Source organism: Ursus arctos, chromosome X (genome assembly GCF_023065955.2).
Source record: "Ursus arctos isolate Adak ecotype North America chromosome X, UrsArc2.0, whole genome shotgun sequence".
NCBI lineage: Eukaryota > Metazoa > Chordata > Mammalia > Carnivora > Ursidae > Ursus > Ursus arctos.
In genome coordinates, this window is record NC_079873.1 from 12,864,435 (window position 1) to 12,884,904 (window position 20,470).

Here is a 20,470-nt window from a genome sequence, read left to right on the forward strand (position 1 = left end):
AAGGACAGTTGTAGAAGGCTTGTTAGAAGGAAAATCTTTGGTAAGGAATTTTGTACATGGTCAGGACTAAGATTATACAGAATGAACATGGAAAAAGCTTTATTAGGGAGTAATCAACACCTGCAGAAGAGAAGGGAGAGTAAAAGAGCAAAATGAGGCTGAAGTTGAACAGTGATAAAATATTAACAGAAGCCTTAGCTGATTCTGAGGAGTTCCGAAGATGGATTACCCTTCAGAACCATCCTAAATTGGGGCAGAAGGGTTGGACTTCCATAACAGCCATTGGATGTGACCACCTGGGAAGGAGGCATGGCCTTCCCAAGGCAGCTGTCTTCGGTCAAGGCCATCCCTGATGGCCTCAGAGTTGGGAATGGTTGGCAGGCTCCCCGCAGCTGAGAGTCCTTCATTCCTGGTGGAGATTGTAGTTGGTATATCACAGCATCCACAGCAACTCTGATCCAAGCAGTGCCCTGGATGTTCTTGTCAAAATAAGTTTATATCAACATGGGAGATGACAGGAAAAAAGCGACTGCATAAAGTCTTTAAAAATTCTTCTTGTTGCAGGGCACCTGGGTGGCTCAGTTGGTTAAGCATCCAACTCTTGATTTCGGCTCAGGTCATGATCTTAGAGTCATGAGATGGAGTCCCACATCTTAAGATAGGCTCGCTCTTCCTCGCTCGCTCTTCCTCGCTCGCTCTTCCTCGCTCGCTCTTCCTCGCTCGCTCTTCCTCGCTCGCTCTTCCTCGCTCGCTCCCTTCCACTGACCCTCCTCCTTGCTCTTGCATGTGTTCTCTCTCTGTCTCTCTTAAAAATTAATAATAAAACAAAAATATATTCGTCTTGTTGGAGTAAGAGTTTTAATATCAAGTACATGGTATGAGCTTGGGATTTGTTTTTCCTCTGTTAAAATGACCATTCTTTGAGATGATGGGTCTAAATGGTAAGCGAAGGTTTTTATCTTTAATCTCTCTAGAACAACGAAGTTTGTATATTTTGTCTTTATTAGGTCTTTGATTAAGCTAAGGTTTCCAATTTTCTCCCATTTTCCTGACTTGAAACTATTGAGAAGTAAACCTGTCCTTTTTTCCAGAAGCCCTGCAAACTGAAGCTAGACAACTTGAAGGAAACTTAGAGAAAATTGCCACACTGGCCCATGTTTTTCTGTTGCTATATGGGTCAAAGATCACCAGGACAAGTTTATTCCAGCCATACTAATTTGTTGGATCTGCCATTGGAAATTGCAGACCTTGAGATAACCACGGATGGGAACAGTTTTATGGATTAAGGACAACAAAGAGCTAGAAGCAATGGTGACTCATCAGCTATTGTCCAATGCTGAGGACACCCCAAATTGTTTGATTGCTCACAGGAATAATCAGGCAGACCAAGCTGCTAAGCTGGCAACCCTTATGAAGACTGCAAAACTCTTTATAATGGCTTCGGTACTAGATGTAGACTTAAATACCAGCCCCAATATTCCTGGGAGAGCCTCAGAAGAACTAAAGAATGGGATTTGGATAACCTGCTGGCGCTGAAGCCAGCTGGAAATATAATGAATCTTTATCCTGGAACATCTTATGGAAGAAATTGTTGGTTAACTATATTCACCAAAGCACCCATCATGGGTGAGATACTATTCTTCAATGGATCCAGAAGTATTTGGTGGGGCCCAATCCTCAGATAACTATTCAAAAATAAGACGGTTGTAGTAGTAATAATAATACATTTGTGCTAAAAATAATCCTAAGACTGGGACCCTATCAGTTCTAAAAGGTCTGTAACTTAAAGGCACAAAACCTAAAGAAGACTGGCAGGTAGACTAGACCATGATGCCAAAACCAGGTTGGTTTTTCTTTGTTTCATTTTTTTTATTAAACGGTTTTTTTTTTTAAAGATTTTATTTATTTATTTATTTATTTGACAGAGACAGAGACAGCCAGCGAGAGAGGGAACACAAGCAGGGGGAGTGGGAGAGGAAGAAGCAGGCTCACAGCAGAGGAGCCTGATGTGGGGCTCGATCCCATAACGCCGGGATCATGCCCTGAGCCGAAGGCAGACGCTTAACTGCTGTGCCACCCAGGCGCCCCTTCTTTGTTTCATTTTTGTTCTTGTTTTTTTATTTGAGTAAGTTCTATGCCTGACATGGGATTCGAACTCATGACCCTGAGATCAAGACCTGAGCTAAGATCGAGTCAGCTGCTTAACCAGCTGAGCCACCCTGGTGCCTGTGTGTGTGTGTGTGTGTGTGTGTGTGTGTGTGTGTGTGTGAATAGATCCTAACCCATGACTATTTTGTGTTCTTTACCATTGTCTTTACATACATAGTTTCTATTACCTTGAAAGTATATAATTAAAGCTGAGACTTGGGGAAACAGAACAAAACTCATGAATGCCTATACTCAAATATACAATATATGTATTTGAGATTTGAGGTTTTTGAAATGCATGTACTTTCCCACTATTCCATACTTGACAAGAGCTTTGGATGTATCCCCTTCCTGCTGGAGCTGGCTCCCCAGTGTGCCAGTCTAACAGTACCCTCCATGGCCTGCCGTCAATATGCCTGAGCAATCTGGGTATGAAGTAAAATCGTTTTCTAAATCTTTAAGTGTCTGCCAGAAATGTGGAAGTGTATAGCAAATACTAGAATTGGCCACATTCCTATAAGGACTAAAATCAGGCTTAGCTCAGAAGGATGGTATTGGGTAATCAGATTGAACAATGAGCTCTCTGTTCTATGAAAAGGCAAATACTCCTTCCACTACCTACAACCACAGTAGTATCCAACAAACATGAAATTTAACTCTTGATGAAATAATACTCTTGGCTGCTTTAAAGGTTAGTAGGAGCTTTTCTTTCTTTGAAAATACTGCGGTGGGCTAGTCAAACTAGCATGGTTAACTTAACTCCCATTGCCCCTTCAAGACACAGCTCAGATGTTGCCTTAACCCTTCTTTAAATCTCTCTACTACCAGAAGAAACTAGCCCTCAAGAAGTTACTTTGCAATACCTATACTTACGAATTGTTTGTGCGTGTCACTGTGTCCATGACTGGCCTGGGAGCCCTTATTCTAAATCGTGGTCTGCCCCGTGTCTAAAAATGCTCAGAATATAGTAGGCGCTCAAATGTTTAACTGATGAGTGAAAACCTTCTATTGCCACCAAGTTTATCCTGGGGTGATCTTTGTCCTGTGGCTGGCTGAGGTCTTCTCAGTGTAGCTGGGGGCTGTTGCTACCAGGAAACGCTCCAAGAGGTTGCACAGAGAAATATCACCTTGGGGAATTCAAGGTTTGGCTTTTACCTGTACAGGTTCAGAAAAACGATGAGAACCTTTTATCTAATCAGAGGCTCTTAATAAGTATTGGAAGCTTTCTGAGTGTTACATTCTGCGGGGCAGTGGTAATACAGGAGTTCAGTGGGGACTGTTCTTGCCCTCGCTTCATTTACTACCTGGTTGGGCGAAAGAGTCAATTCAACAAGCCTTTACACTGAAGAGGGGGACTGGCTTGGGATGAGAAGTACAACATGCTACGGATGGATAACATGGTACACCTAAGACACTCTGGACATCAGAGGGACTTCCTGGCGGGACCACTCAGGATATGTGCTCTCCAGAACACAGCCCTCGGGCCTGATTTACAAAGTCAAAATGTCCTTTTATTAACAATAAGCAATGGAAGAGCTTCACTGGAGTGAAAGGTACACATATCTACATTCTCTCTCTCTCTCTCTCTAGTCAGATTCACATAGGGAGGCAGATTATAATGGCAATTTTGTTTGGTAAGAAATTAAAACAATTTTCCCTGCTCAAAGGCATTAGGATGATGGGGCCTCCACTGCCACACTAGGAATTAGGCTGGTGAATAGGGCCATTATTTTTGAAGTTTTCTTTTTCTGACTGAGAGTCTCTCTCCCCCAAACATTGCATGGATGGCTCTGTCAGCCAGGCTTCCCTGACTCTCCCTTTTCTAGGTTTCTAATCTTCTAACAGAAACACTGCTTCTTCATTTTTTAAAAAAGATTTTATTTGCTTATTTGACAGAGACAGCCAGTGAGAGAGGGATCACAAGCAGGGGGAGTGGGAGAGGAAGAAGCAGGCTCATAGCAGAGGAGCCTGATGTGGGGCTCGATCCCATAACGCCGGGATCACACCCTGAGCCGAAGGCAGACGCTTAACGACTGCGCCACCCAGGCGCCCCAGAAAGACTGCTTCTTTAGATTTGTCAATACCTTCGATCGTATTATAGGGTATTGTTGGGGAAGAAAAATTTCCCTCTATCCTTCATTCTTCTAGCTAGTCTGAGAATCAAATTGACAAAGGACAGATTAACGGGAGAAAATAAAATTTAATTACATACATATGACGAATCCACACAGACATGAGAGTCCAAAGACAGGCAAAATGAAGTATAAAGGACCTCCCGAACTAAGAAGAGGGTAGGGGTCTGGGACTTCAAAGGGAAGGAAAGCAACTTTCATGAAGATGAAAAAGTAAATGTTTGGTAAACAGATGTTTGCTGGGCCACTCAAACAATGGGACACAAAGAGGAATTTGATCAAATTGGCTTGCTGTGGTCATTCTTGTCCACCATACCTAGTTCATAGTCTAGTCTAGTTACTTACGGTGCTAGCTCTCTGGAGCAGGTCCTCCATATTCTTTTAGGCAGTTAGGGGGAAGTTCCAGGTTTCTTGCTGAGTGTTTTTGGGCATTGCGTATTTTCAGTTTGAAGTAATCTGCATACTAAAATGGCACATTTTGGAGGGGCCTGCCCTTGGCCCTTGCAGTTTGTTGAGGTCTGTAATTTACTGTCGGCGAAAAGTGTACTAGTAGTAGTAGTAGCCTCTGTGTGTGTTGCATTAAATTAAGGGTTGGCAATGACTCTCCTCAGGACTTTACACACCAGGGGTGGTCAGCTATATTAATCGGGGAGTCCATATTCCATATTACAGCTACAAATGCTTCTGTCAACCATAGCTCAATCAAACCAGCAGCTTTGCTAAGTAGCAAAAGGAAGGTTGGAAATTGGTTTTCGTTGGTGGAATTAGAAGTTTGTTAGCTAGTATAACAGGTGAGAGAAATAGGCTTGAATTGGTAAAATCAGTGATACTCAAGACATGCGTCGTTATAGAATATGTGAGATTCTTCTCACCATTGCATTGACAGGGCATAAGAACCTAGCAAGTTGGAAGCCTGTTCCCTTAGGGATAATGCCGTAGGCTAACCCTCCAAATGGCCCTGTGTCCAGGTATGAACTTTGACGGTTCCAGTTCCCTGATAATGGTTATGAGACCAACAAAATCCTCTCTCTGTAATCATGGTGAGTCTACTTTTTTTTTTAAGATTTTATTTATTTATTTGAAAGAGAATGAGAGAGAGAGAGAGAGCACGAGCTGGGTGAGGGTCCGAGGGAGACGCAGACTCCCCACTGAGCGGGAAGCCCCATGTGGGGATCCTGGGACTCCAGGATCGTGACCTGAGCTGAAGGCAGTCACCTACCGAGCCACCCAGGCGCCCCTGTGGTGAGTCTACTTTGAGTGCCTTGCATTTCCTGCAAAATGATTGTCAGAACACGTGAAACAACAGAGAGCTGGGACATCACTTAACTTACTATTCATAAAAACTATTTTGTGCCTCAGATACACGGCTGCTTAATAAACATCTGAATAAACGGGCCTACATTCAGGTTATGTGCAGGGTACTTAGGGAGCCTGGAGAGAATACTCCCTACCCAATGAGGAGGAACTGTTTATCTCGGGACCTTCACCTTCCTGGCAGGCACAGTTCTTAACAAATGACAATTCCTTGAGCAAATGTGAGAATAATTAAGGAAGACAGAACATGGGGTGCCTTTTAAAGACTCAGAAATAAAAAAATGATAACCCTTGCAAACCTAAAATGCAACCCTAACAATGGATTCCAGCAGAGATAAGCAAAGTGCTTTATAGAGCTTTGGATTAAGTCTTGAGAGTGACCTCTTTGAAGACATTTACGATAAAAATCTAAACAAAGAATGGGTATATAAAAACATCAGGTTAGTCTCACCCAAGGAATAAGGGAATGATCCGAGACCTAAAGGACCAGGCAGAAGCTCTTCTTTCTCTGCCCAGTGTCGGAAGCGGTGCATCACTTCTGTTATGCTATATTCCTTAGAAGCAGACCACTAAGCCTGGCCCACACCCTAGACGAGGGGAATCAGACTCCACCTGGTGGAGGAAGGAGCATCAATGAACTTGTGGTCAGATTTTAAAATCACCAATTGCCTATGGTAAAGATGTTACGGGACCTCCAAAATTCATATTTCTCTCAGGATCAGTAATAGTTATACTTCTCTCGAGCAACCACTTTGGTTTTATTCTAGTGTTGTGAATCACTCTGTAAATTGTGTTTTCCTCTTTTCTCAGCTGTCAAGAAGCGCAAAATAAAAATTTGGCTCACCTCCAGCTTGTGTACAAGACCTCAAGTCATGTGTTTTATGGATTCAACTCACCCATGACTTCATCTTATTTTTCCCATCCTTCTTTCACATTCATTTTTTTTTAAAAGATTTTATTTATTTATTCGACAGGATAGAGACAGCCAGCGAGAGGGGGAACACAAGCAGGGGGAGTGGGAGAGGAAGAAGCAGGCTCATAGCGGAGGAGCCTGATGTGGGGCTCGATCCCATAACGCCGGGATCACGCCCTGAGCTGAAGGCAGACGCTTAACCACTGTGCCACCCAGGCGCCCCTCACATTCACTTTCTACTCATTTCCCTCCCCCCATATACACACAGGAATGAATGAATAGCATGATATAGATCTTTATCTCTACATACACACATATACCCAAATCCCTTTTGAAATAAGACCATGTATAAAAATAAATACAATTAAATATTTTCATCTTTTAATACTTGATGTCACATAGTTCTTTTGTTTTCATAATAAAGATAACTACTGATTTTTTTCCATACATACTTAAATAATACAGAAAACCATGAAGTAAAAATACTCCCAAATCTCACTACCCAGGGAAACACATTATTAACATTTTATTAAAATTCTTCTAAATATCTCTTTACAAACATACAGGCAATTCTATATAAATGGATTTTTTATTGAAGTATCATTGACACACAATGTTACATTAGATTCGGGTGTACAACATAGTGGTTTGACAACAACACTATACATTATGCTATGCTCACCACAAATGTAGCTACCATCTGTCACCATATAGTGCTATTACAATACTATTGACTATATTCCCTATGCTGTACCTTTTATCCCTGTGACTTATTCATTCCATGACTGGAAGCCTTTATTTCCCATTCCCCTTCACCCTTTTTGTCCATTCCCTACCAACTTCCCAAATGGAATTTAAAAAAAAAATTTTTTTTAAAGTAAGCTCTACACCCAACATGGGGCTTGAACCCACAACCCAGAGACCAAGAGTCACATCCTCTACCCACTGAGCCAGCCAGGCGCCCCCGGGATTTTTTTCTTTTAAAGTTCACTATGCTGTATGTATGTTTTCTAGGTCAAATTAAAAAAATGTTTATCATTCTTAGTAGCTGCATGGGGTTGCATTGTGCCATTATTTAACTACTGTGTATTTTGACATTCAACTCTCTGAAGAGGATAGAAAAAGCATTACCCCTACATTTATTATGCATCTTGCTGGGAATTTTACCTTTAAGAAGGTGAGGCATGGTGGCTGAGACCATCAACTTTATATAGAATCTGGCTATGGGTTCATTATCTACTGCTCTAGTTTTGAAATCTCAAAGCTGGACTGAGGTGTTCTGCCCATGAGATAAAATACTGGTACTTTCCCCAAATTTACAGAAATAATTAAAATTGATAGATGGAATTTCCACAATCTTGAAATTTACTCTCATGTATATTATTACATTTTTAGCATCTGCTACCACTGTCTTGTATTTAACTTTAATAAAAAAAAATGGTAAAGCATTTACGTAAATTTCATAATGAGTTATTTAATATATCAGAATTTCATGAGGGTCCGTGACTTTCAGAGGCTCGGTCATTAGAGATCTGGTTCCATCAGATGGAAAGGGAATATTCCTGAGCAAAACTGCATCCCCCGCCCCAATCCTGTCAAGAAAAAAAAATCGATTCAGCAAACCTAATTTGTTTAAAAATTTCAGTAACGAAACAACTAGCGGAGAAAACAGGATAATTCGACATGTATTAAGCGCCGACTAAGTGTGGAGAGCTGTGGTAGAACACCGGGCAGTTCAGCCAAGGTGAATAGGACGCAGCCCCGACCCTGCAGGAGCTCAGGACAGGTAAACGGTGCTGAGAGCTCTGATGGATGGTTAGGACTCGGGGGACTCGGGGCAGGTGTCCCAGCCAGAAACCTCAAATTCTGAAAGCCATTACATCTCTCCCGCCTTGAAAGTCACGATTTCCCCTTATCCCTAATCATTTGGGCTCAGTTCCGAAGAGGAGCAACAGAAACAAAAACACAACAACACGTCCCCACTCCTGCTCCCTCCCAAACACTGGACTATTTCTAAACTTTTCCCTCAGGATAATCGAGAGTACCTTTCGGTACCGGTACATCGCTTACAGAAAACTACAAGTCCCCGTAGGCTGCACGGGCAACCCAGCGGACACTCTTCGCGTTTCAGAACGCCGCCATACGCGCTCCAATCCTGAGCTGGGCCTGTGAGCCGTGCCCGCGCAGCCTGCTGGGACTTGTAGTCCACCTCAGATTCTTTTTCCCTCTCTGCGCAGACTCGCGCGGCCTGTGTTCGCCCTTCGGCCCTGCAGAAGCCCAGCCCAGACTTCAATGCTCCCCACCCCCATCCCGCTCCATCCCGTTGCGGGCCAACCTCCTCCGGTCACGTGGGAAGCAGTTCATGCGGCGATTGGCCGTGGGGGTTCAGGGGCGGGGCGCGGGGGCCCTGAAAGGTTCCGTGCCCCCTTGTTGGGCCGCTTGTTTGGTTGCTGCCGTCACCTCATGGCGACGCGGGTAGAGGAGGCAGCGCGGGGAAGAGGCGGAGGCGCCGAAGAGGCTATTGAGGCCGGACGGGGCGGACGGCGACGCAGCCCGCGGCAGAAGGTCAGTCTGGGAGGCGTCCGCGTTGTTGCCCGGCCGGGGGAATGCCCGGGCTAGATTTTTCGGGGTCCACATCTTCACTCTCTCCGGTTACCTTTAGCCACGGGACGAACATCCGGCCTTTTTCCTTCCCGGGGGTGACGACAGTGGGAGCAGGTGGAGGAGGATTTGGGACTGGGATGGATGGGGTAGGAGGGAGCGAAGGTTGGGGTTTTGGGGCGCGCGGCAGAGGTGGGGAGAGGGCAGGGGGCGCAGCCCGGTGTGAGGGGGAAGGGGAGCGAGGCGGGGGCGCGCCAGGTGTGACAGCCACGTGTGGCCGGCGCCGGGGAACCCCGGGCGCAAGGTGTTCCTTCTCCCAGCCCCCGCCCTCGGCGTGCTCTTCGTGCTTCCAGCGCGGGGCGCCACGGTCGGAGGGCTGCCTGGGTCAGGGGCTGGCCCTGTTCTTGCAGGGCAGGTGCGCAGGGCGCGCTGCGGGTGAGCCCGGGCGGCGCGGGCGAGGCTGTTGCGCAGCAAGATAACCGCGCGGGAGCCGGGGTTGCACTGCGCCCCCCTTCCCCCGCCCCCCTGCGCTCCCCGCCACTGCGCGGGCGGGCGAGCGCCGCGGGGCTGGAGGGGCCACTTGGCTCCCGGGTCCCAGGGCTCGTCTCTGGGCACTACGGGCCTGGCTACACGTGGGGCCGGCGATGGGAAGATGATGCTGTTGGACCTGGGTCCCACAGAGTTGGGGGCAGCATCGCTTGATAGCCGGTCTTCCCATTTAGTCCTCCCTCCCCTTTCTTGCTCTTTCTTTATTTACCCTCCTTTCCTTTTTTGGGGGGGGCGGTGAGCGGAAACTTGAGCGCCTCCCCCACCATGGCCTTTGGTCTTTCTTAATCTGGGAGACAGGCTGGACCGTTCCCCTTGCCTTACTTGACTCACGTCAAGGAGTTTTCAATGTCTCCCTGGATACGGGAAAATCGAGACCTTCAGAATGGGAGAATTCCACTTGTTCTGGAGTCAGTGGGTGGAGTTCGAAAAAGATTGCACAACAAATGGGGTACAGGGCTTTCAGGGCCCAGGAATGGAAATCCGCAGGGAAAGGCGCTGGAAAGGTGGACACCCCGTCTCTTTTTCCTTACAGTGGAACGTATTGAAACATTCAACTTGTTGGACGTCCTGCTTGATCACTCAGCTATTTAATATTACTTAATTATGCATTTGAATACTCTCAAAAATCACTCCTGTGTGAAATTACGAAATAATTTTCTTATGAGATTTATGAGCTTGAAAAAGGAGAACAAAGGTTTGGTTTACATCTGAGAAAAGTGTCCAGAATTGGTTTTTGGGGCCTGTTTCTAAGGTCAGGTATTTTCATATCTCCTTGCATAAGGGTGTTAATACTTCTCAGTTACCTCTCTTTCTCTCTTTGTACTCTAAAATAAAGATCCAGTACTTGAAGGACTGAAAAAGAAGCTGTGGACCTAATGTACTCTAGGGTTTCAAAACTGTCACTTTGGACACTTCATTTATTCCCTGAGGGTGGGGAGCCAATCTCAGTGTTTGATTTCATAGGTCCCCCAGGGGAGGACTCTGATAAAAAGTCGCTGCAGTTGAGGACGTAAGTTCCTGTTTATGCCACTAGGATAAGGACCAAAAGTCTGAATTAGGAACTGAGGTTTAATCAACTAGCATTTTAAACGACTGAGATAAGAGGTAATGACCCTTTGAGGCAGCACTCTGGGTAACAGCTGGATATGAATAGCCATGTGTTTCTGTACTGTCTCATTTTTTTCTTATCTCATGTACCTTTTTTCTTTGCTCATGTTTTTCTGGGCATCTTTTTTCCTTTTGATTTCCAATTGACTATGACCTGGAATCGAAATACATGGTTAAATATTAGTTTTTGAATTTTTTTTTTTAAAGATTTTATTTATTTATTCGACAGAGATAGAGACAGCCAGCGACAGAGGGAACACAAGCAGGGGGAGTGGGAGAGGAAGAAGCAGGCCCATAGTGGAAGAGCCTGATGTGGGGCTCGATCCCACAACGCCAGGATCACGCCCTGAGCCGAAGGCAGGCGCTTAACCGCTGTGCCACCCAGGCGCCCCTAGTTTTTGAATTTTTGTTTAAAAAAAAATTGGGTGACTATCTTGTGTCTGCAAAATTCACTTATTTCTTTATGACCCCTAATTTTTTATTTCCTCTGGGTTACCAACTTGAAAGAATATTCCTAATTCTAACTTGACTTGTACTGTATTTTTTTCAGGAAGCAGAAATAATGTTTAGCTAATTGGAATGTTTTGAAAATACTGAGGGAATTAAAGTGACTGTTTAGTCACTGACTTAAAGTGAAAAGCAACTGGAGATGGGCTTTATTGGCTCCTAGTTGTTTGAACCATCTACTTAGTCATTCTTTGCCAGCTCAGTTAATTGTGGCATTGTTTCATAACTATATCCATTTGAATGGTCTCTTGAAGTAACTCTTTTCTTCTAAAGTTAATATTATAGTACATTTCTAAGGGTCTCTTGAATTGTCTAAAACTGTGCTATCTGATATGATAGCCACTAGCTGCATGTGGCTGTTTAAATGTTAATTGAAATTAAATAAGGGGCGCCTGAGTGGCTCAGTCGGTTAAGCAGTTAAGCGTCTGCCTTCGGCCCCTGTCGTGATCCCAGGATCCCAGAGTCCTGGGTTCGGGCCCCACATCAAGTTCCCTGCTCAGTGGGGATTCTCCTTCTCCCTCTCTCTCTCTCTCAAATAAAATCTTAAAAAAAAGAAATTAAGTAAAATTAAACATTCCATTCTTCTCTCATACTAGCCGCATTTCACGTGTTCAGTAGCCAGTGTGACTAATGGCTACTGTGTTAGAGCAGATCCATATTGCATAAAATTCTGTTGGACAAGGAGTGCCTGGGTGGCTCAGTCGTTAAGCGTCTGCCTTTGGTTCAGGGTGTGATCCCGGCGTTCTGGGATCGAGCCCTGCATCAGGCTCCTCCGCTGGGAGCCTGCTTCTTCCTCTCCCACTCCCCCTGCTAGTGTACCCTCTTTTGCTGGCTGTCTCTCTCTCTGTCGAATAAATAAAAATCTTTAAAAAAAAAATTCTGTTGGACAACATTGGTCTAAAAAGATGGGATGTACACTGTCAGGTATTCGAGGCATTTTTTAGAATACCAAGGTCATTCATTACTCTGTAAATTTCTATGTAGAATTTGTTTCAGGATATTGAATTAAAAAATTAATAGGCACTGTTTTTTGAGCAGTTTTAGGTTACAGAAAAATTGAGTATCAATTACAGAGTTCCCATATATTCCCTCAGACACATCGTTTCCCCTATTATTTATATCTCGTATTAGTGTGTTGCATTTGTTAGAATTGATGAGCCAGTATTGATACATTGCCATTAACAAAAGTCGATAATTTGCATTGGGGTTCATTCTTGGTGTTGTACGTTTAAGAGTTTTGACAAATGTATAATGACCTGCATCCACCATTACAATATCCTATGGAATAGTTTTCACTGCTCTGAAAATCCCCTATTTATCCCTCCTTCTGTTCCCCCGAACCATTGGTAGCCACTGATCTTTTTACTATCTGTATAGTTTTGCCTTTTCCAGAATGTCTAAGGTAGGTTTGTTTTGGTTTTTTATACTAGATTTTTGATGGGGAATGTTAAAAATGATTGAACTACTGTTAAACTTATTTTTAGGGGCGCCTGGGTGGCTCAGTTGGTTGGGCGTCTGCCTTCGGCTCAGGTAATGATCCCAGGGTTCTGGGATCCCTCTCTCTCTCCTCCTCTCCCTGCTTGTGCTTTCTCTTGCTATCTTTCTCTCTCAAATAAAATCTTTAAAAAACAACAACAACAACAACTTATTTTTAGGTGAGTAAACCATTTGGAAGGATAAAGATATGTAACCAAGGCTCAAATTAACAAAATCTTGCATCTGCATAGTACGCCATAAGTTTTACAGCATATTTGCACTTTGTTAACTCTTTAAGAGCAGCATCACTGGATGCCATGGAGAAGGCTGGAGGAATTGTCATTGCCCTCATTTACAGATGACAAACTGCTCAGCAAGGTCAAGTGATTTGCCTAAGGGGTGAAGCCAAGTCTAGAAACCAATACCCTTTCATCTAGACTACAATAATAAGTAGTGTACCGGTGGGTGAATAGTATGGATTTTGGAGTCAAGACTCTTGGCTCTCTGCCACTTACTTTACTAGCTGTGCAACCTTGGATGAGTTTCTCAATCTTTCTGAGCCTCAGTTGCATCATCTGTAGAGTGGCAATGATGCTAACACCTACCACATAGGATTGTTGTGAAGAGTAAATGTTGATGAGAAGCGTTCAGCACAGTGCCAGGCATGTAGAATTTTACTTGATCTGGTAGGGAGAATATATGAAAGATCCATTTCTCTTGCTTTTAGGATGCTATTAATATTGTAAACCTATCTTTGTAGTTTTGTAGTTTTCTCTCTTCCCAGAATCTCTCTGTGATAGATAAAATGAGGAGAAGTCCAGTCAGGGTGTGGCAAGAGTATGGGGTAGGAAGAAACCGTTTCATTATCTTGTTTTTCTCCCCATTTGTGGATTTGAATTTCCACTCTTCTGACACAGAGATTAAATAATAAAGTGACCTTCTCTTTACAACATTGTTGTCTATTTTCAAACTTTGGTCAATTTCATTTTCAAGGGGAACCAAAGAGGCAAAGCAGTAATGAGAGTAGACCAGATATAGCACAGTCCTTTAGTAATTCCATGTTTTTAGATCATGATATGCCCCATTTATTTTTTTCTAATTTATTTTTTAATATGCCACATTTATATACTATGTTACTGGAAGGTGGTTTGTATGTTATGTGCGTCATTTATGTTGTTTTTGACTAGAGAAGTGTTGGGTTTTTTTTTTCTTTCATTTTTTGGTTTGTCTTTGTGTTGTGTTGTTTTTGTTTTGTTTTTAAGTAGGCTCCATGTCCAGCATGGAGCCCAATCCGGGACTTGAACTCATGACCCTGAGATCAAGACCTGACCTGATATCAAGAGTTGGACGCTTAACTGAGCCACCCAGGTGCCCCAAGAAGTTGTTGTTGTTGTTGTTGTTTAAATTGAAGTATAGTTGACACATAAGGTTACATTAGTTTCAGGTATACAGCATAGTGATTCAACAAGTCTATACATTACGGTGAATTATACATTTACTGCAAGTGTAGCTACCATCTGTCACCATATAGTGCTGTTACAATACCTTTGACTATATTCCCTGTGCTGTACCTTTTATTCCTGTGACTTATTCATTCTATAAGTGGAATCCTGTACCTTTCACTCCCCTTCACCCATTTTGCCCATCCTCCCACCACCTTCCCCTCTGACAACCATCAGTTCTCCGTATTTATGGGTCTGTTTGTTCTTTTTGTTTGTTCATTTGTTTCGGTTTTTTAAGATTCCACATACAAATGAAGTATCGTATTTGTCTTTCTCTGACTTCTCTTACCGTAATGCCCTCTAGGTCCATTCAATTGACTAGAGAAGTTTTATGTAGAAATGTATGTGTCAAATCTAGAGGCCATAAAGTAGGCTGTGTGTGATTTGCTTGTGTATGGGATTCTTTACAGAAGGATTCACTATAATAGATTTTTCCATAGATATGCTGTTCAGATTTTATACTTTACAGAGAGCTGTGTTTCAAAGGAAAGAAATTTGAGTCCTCCCTGTCTCCTGCAATGTGCTAGGCACTTAAAATGTGCTTCCATTCTAATATCTGCTTACCTTCACAGAGTAGGTGATATCCCCAGGTGGATAGATACAACATCTGAGGCTCAGTCAAGTAACAGAAAACTTGCTTAAATAAGATAGCTCAGAGTTGATGAAGTTGGCCTAGAGTTGGTATATAATTGTGCAACCGATGTACCTACTGCATGGACCGTTTCTGCTTACCTAGCAGAATTTAATATCCCAAAGAAGTTCCTTGGCCTTTTCCTCCCCTACTCACCCCTTCCCCCTCCCTCAATTACTTTTTGTTTGGTTCTAGACTGATTATCAGTAACTTTTAGTTAATATAACAGATGTGACAGTATTTTATTTAATTTTTTATTTTTATTTTTTATTTTTTTTTTTAACATTTTATTTATTTATTTGACAGCCAGCAAGAGAGGGAACACAATCAAGGGGAGTGGGAGAGGAAGAAGCAGGCTTCCCGCGGAGGAGCCCGATGTGGGGCTCGATCCCAGAATTCCGGGATCACGCCCTGAGCTGAAGGCAGACGCTTAACGACTGAGCCACCCAGACGCCCCTATTTTTTATTTTTTTTTTAGAAGATTTTATTTATTTATTTGACAGAGAGAGAGAGAGACCCGCGCGAGAGAGGGAACACAAGCAGGGGGAGTGGGAGAGGAGAAGCAGGCTTCCTGCTAAGCAGGAAGCCTGATGCGGGGCTCAATCCCAGGACCCTGGGATCATGACCTGAGCCGAAGGCAGACGTTTAACTGACTGAGCCACCCAGGCACCCCTAGTTAATGTAACAGATGTGACAGTATTTTAAATGTATAAAGTAATGTACAAATTTAATGTAGTATTTGTTAACACTGAGAATTAGCTGTGTTTAAATTTTTCCCAAGTGGAGCATTTCCAGAAGAAAATAAAAATAGTTCAGGTGACCCTTTAAGGATTTGAACCCTGAGAGTATATTTTTATGATTCAATTCATTTCTTAGTTGAAACTCTCTTGGTACTTATAACTACTTAAATTTTATTACTGGATGGAAAAGATATATAAAATAACCAGTGTTATCCTCCCGCGCTATCAAAATAATTTTCCTTAGCATTTATTGCTTAGGGTGTTGATTTGCATTCTGTGTTACATTTCGAAAATGTCCCCCAGAACGACCCCCCATTATCCCCAACTTCCCACTCTGTAGTTGCCGTAAGTAATGTTGCTAAACCAGCACTTCTCCACTCCCTACTTTCAGAAAGGTCAGTGTAGAATGGTTTGGCAAGGAAGATGTGCCAGTGGCTTAGAAGCACATTTTGCTAAGTATTTTATGAGTTGGCATGTGGGCCATATTAAAAGTGAGAATGTAGGCATTTTGCATAATTTGCAAATGCATCCTAATTCAGGTATTATTATAACCGTTCTGCATGCTACAGTTGATATTGATCACATCTAATCTTACAACTCTAGAAGGTAGATAATGTACATCCCTGGTTTATAGATAGCAGGAAACTGAGAGGTTGATCTCCCTCCTGGCTGCATAGGAGGCAGTAAGTGGTATGCTTGAAGGTCAGACTTTTGGGGCTCCAAAGTTGTTACTTGTATGCCATGTGTCTTGTGCTCTCTTAACATTTTTCTTGAGAATAGTGAATAAAAACATGCTCCTTGTTGAATGTAAGCAAAACTCAGTGGTAGGTCAAAAGAGTAATCGTTTTTGTTAAATGAAAAGAAATTGTGAAGTGTGGGTTGGATCATTGGGGGTATAGAAAAACTATTATGATCTGGGAAGTTTTGAGGGGAATTTTGAGCCTTACAGGTTTCATACCTTTTGTTTCACTGAGGCCTTGGGTCAACCTTGAGATAAATGAGTTAGGAGGTGTGCTGTGCTTTAATTCTCTGCAAAAGCACTTCCAAGTATAATTTGGATAAATTGAAAGATTGAGGGTTTAGAGAGACCTTTTTGTAAAAACCTGTCTCAAAGTCCACACAACACAGTGTTAACAAAGAGCTAAAGTGGTCTGGGTAAGTAGGACAAGAGAAAAGAGAAAGCTTGATGTTCAGACGTACATCATGGTTGGTCCACGTGGAGCTGGCGAAGTGTGACTTCATAAAATTGGGACGGGGTGTTCCATTTAGGTAACCCATAAAAGTAGAAGACCATTTTACATCTTAGGAGTCTGTGGCTTGAAGATACTAATTGTGTGACCCAGCCCCTGCCCCTCTGCAAAATAGGTCAGGCCCAAGCATATTTTAGTAGCTTTGAGCATTAAAATTTTGGGGTTTCCTGATATTTTTGCTGCCTAGATGGGTGTTTAGGCTAATGCAGGTATCTTTCAGTTTGCAGATTATCATTGAATTACAGTTTTAGAGCTAGAAATGATTTTGCAAATCATGGAGTCCAGCACCCTTTATTTTTATAAAATAGTCATAGAAATTAAATGTGAAATCTAGTGCCATCATCCTTGTTTTAAAAGGCAAATGGGGGCACCTGGGTAGCGCAGGCGTTAAGCGTCTGCCTTCGGCTCAGGGCGTGATCCCGGCGTTCCGGGATCGAGTCCCACATCGGGCACCTCGGCTAGGAGCCTGCTTCTTCCTCTCCCACTCCCCCTGCTTGTGTTCCCTCTCTCGCTGGCTGTCTCTCTGTCACATAAATAAAAAAAATAAAAATAAAAAAATAAAAGGCAAATGATGTGCATGGTCTAATGCAGATGTTAGCACCTACCACAGATATTAGTAGTAAGTGTAGTAATACTTAGTACTATAAGAGAAGTTATAAGGCTAAAGAAGCTGTGTCCCAACTAGACCTTTTCTGGACCTCTTTGCTCATTTCTTGGCTTCTTCACCCTCATCCTAACTTCAGCGCTGGTTTCTCTCTTTTTTCCTCATTTACCTATTAATGCCTCTGTGTGCTCCCCGTGCTCATAACATATTGCGACAGCTTATTGGCAGCCTTTTGCTGCCAAGAGTTAGGAGTTGGGACAGCTCCTAGAACTTATTGCTTCCAGTTTATATCCCTCCTCAGAACTCTGTCCCTGCTCTGGTTTTACTCAGGTATTAATTCATTTTTTTGGTTAACAGCTTTATTGAGGTATAATTCACATACCATACAATTCACCCACTTAAAGTGTACAGCTCAAGTGGTTCTCAGTGTATTCACAGAGTTTTGTGACCATCACCACATTTATTTTTTAAAAAGATTTATTTATTTATTTGAGAGAGAAAGAGAGCACAAGAGCAGGGTGGGTCAGAGGGAGAGGCAGACTCCCTGCTGAGCAGGGAGCTGATGAGGGCCTTGATCCTGGACTCCAGGATCATGACCTGAGCTGAAGGCCACAGCTTAACCAACCGAGCCACCCAGGCACCCCACCATATTTATTTTTAACATAACCTTGGAAGAACGTATTCTCTGGAATGATACAGAGAAAGCTAAGAATTCAGTCTCTGCTTTCCAAGCCCTTAGGTTCATGACCGAGGACAAACTACTTTAAATGATATCAGTGAGCCTGTTTGTTCATCATACCTGCCTATAAAATAGTTCTGAGGATTAAATGAGGAAGTATATCAGCTACTGTTGGAGAGGCTTCTGAATGAACCACAGGAAATGGCACTCCTGGCTCGCTGTCTTTGAACTTGGTCCCAGGGCCATATTCCCTAGAGATGGATCTGCTTGGTTAAGGGTGCCGAGGTAAGGACCCCTCTCAGGCCATGGTTTGAGTGAGTTGGCCTTCTAGTCTCTCTATTCCTGTTCCATCACAACCAGGACAGCAGTTCTCAAACTTTTTGGTTTCAGGATCTTTTTGCATAATTTTTAAGTATGCTTTTGTTTTTGTGGGTTATATCTAATATTTTATTAGAAATTAAAACATATAGTAAATTATTATTCATTTAAAATGAACTCATATTGTACTAATTATCTATTGCTGTGTAACAAATCACCCCAAAACTTAGTGCTTGAAACAACATTTATGATCTCTTTCTGTAGGTCAGGAATCTGGGTGTGGCTTAGTTGGGTCCTCTGCTTTTCAGGGTCTCATGGACTAGTCATCTGAAGGCTTGATGGGGATGGATCCACTTCCTAGCTCACTCATGTAGTTATTGGAAGGATTCAGTTCTTTATGAGCTGTTGGCTCCAGGGTTCCCTTGGTTCCTTGCCACATGGGCCTTTCCATAGGCATCTCACAACATGGCTGCTGGCTTCATCAGAATGAGCAAGACTGTCAGCAGAAGAGAGAAGGAAGTTGCAGTTTTTTTGTCACAACCATAGAGGTAACAGGCCCTCACTTTTGCCAGATTCTCTCATTAGAAGTCAGTCACTAGGTCTAGCCTGCTTTCAAGGGGAGGGGATTATACAAGGTTGTGAATACCAGGAGGATCACTGGGATCATTGGGGACCATGTCAGAAGCCGTCTGCCACATATCAACATAATGGTTTTTGAAAATTAGATACTGATTTTCCAAAATAACAGACTCCTAAGTAACAGAGAACAAACTGGTGGTTGCCGGAGGGGAGGTGGGTGGGTGAATGGGTGAAATAGATGAAGGGAATTTAAACAAAAATCAAGATGTCTTTATTTATTTATATTTTAAGTGAGAAGAGTGGCATTGTTTTATGTTGTTGTAGATTTCTTTAATGAATGGCTTAATAGAGAGCTGAATTCTCGTATCTGCCTCTGGATTCAGTCGGTGGCAATATGCTGTTGTAGTTGAAGTGTAGGAAGACAGTCTGGCCTTACACATGTATGTAGTTGGAGCAGGGAAGAGTGTTTTAATAGCTTTTTTAGGCAGTTGTGGAAATTCTTTGATATTACACCAAAACTTGGCAAGTAGTAGTTCTTGAAGGTTAGTTGCCAATGTGGGATCTGAAACTCTACTGAACTTTTAGTACTGTTATATTAAAATATAATGCTTTGTTTTGCACTTTGAATGGATGTTTTTTCTCCCATGCATCATTTTGTAATATCATCTGTTAGTCATTTGAAAAGTATGGGTTTACCAAATTGTGTCAATCTTCCAAACGTTGACACATTTTGTTATATAATATCAAAATCATGTTAGTATCACCACTGATGTCATCAGGAGAGTTTTTTTTTTTTTAAACAATGTTATTCAGGTGTATAGCATAGTGTTTTAACAATTCTCTTTACATTACTCAGTGCTCACTACCTTAAGTGTAGTCTCCATATGTCACCATACAGTGTTGTTATATTAGTATTGACTGTAGTCCCTGTATTATACAGAAAAGTCTTAAGTATTGGGAAGCTGTCAAACTCATGGTAGTAGATAGTTTTTTTATTTTTTAAAGATTTTATTTATTTATTTGACAGACAGCCAGTGAGAGAGGGAACACAGGCAGGAGGAGTGGGAGAGGAAGAAGCAGGCTCCCAGCAGAGGAGCCTGATGTGGGGCTTGATCCCAGGACTCCGGGATCATGCCCTGAGCCGAAGGCGGACACTTAACGACTGAGCCACCCAGGTGCCCCAGGTAGCAGATAGTTTTAAAAAATTCTAAATTTTGCTTAAAAATTCGAATTTTGTCATTGGCAACAAATACTATCTGTCGTTTGCCTTGAAGTAACAGGCTCACTATATATATTTTGGAAAATACGTTTGTCAAATACCCAAGTCTGAATAACAAGCACAGTTTATCTTAAAAAAAAAAAAAAAAAAAAAAAGAAGGTGATCCATGAGAAAAGCTGCTGGTTGGGCTTGTAGTTCAAA

General features: G+C 42.7%; 1 protein-coding gene across 1 annotated transcript in view; it reads left to right on the forward strand.

Annotated features, from left to right (window-relative positions):
* Window positions 1-8,893: 8,893 nt before the first annotated feature.
* TXLNG (taxilin gamma) overlaps window positions 8,894-20,470 on the forward strand; it is a 52,597-nt gene continuing 41,020 nt past the window's right edge. Inside the window, exon 1 of the mRNA XM_026480262.4 lies at window positions 8,894-9,072. Within this exon, the coding sequence (XP_026336047.1) occupies window positions 8,971-9,072 (102 nt within the window). The 5' untranslated portion in view covers window positions 8,894-8,970. The remainder of the gene's footprint in view (window positions 9,073-20,470) is intronic.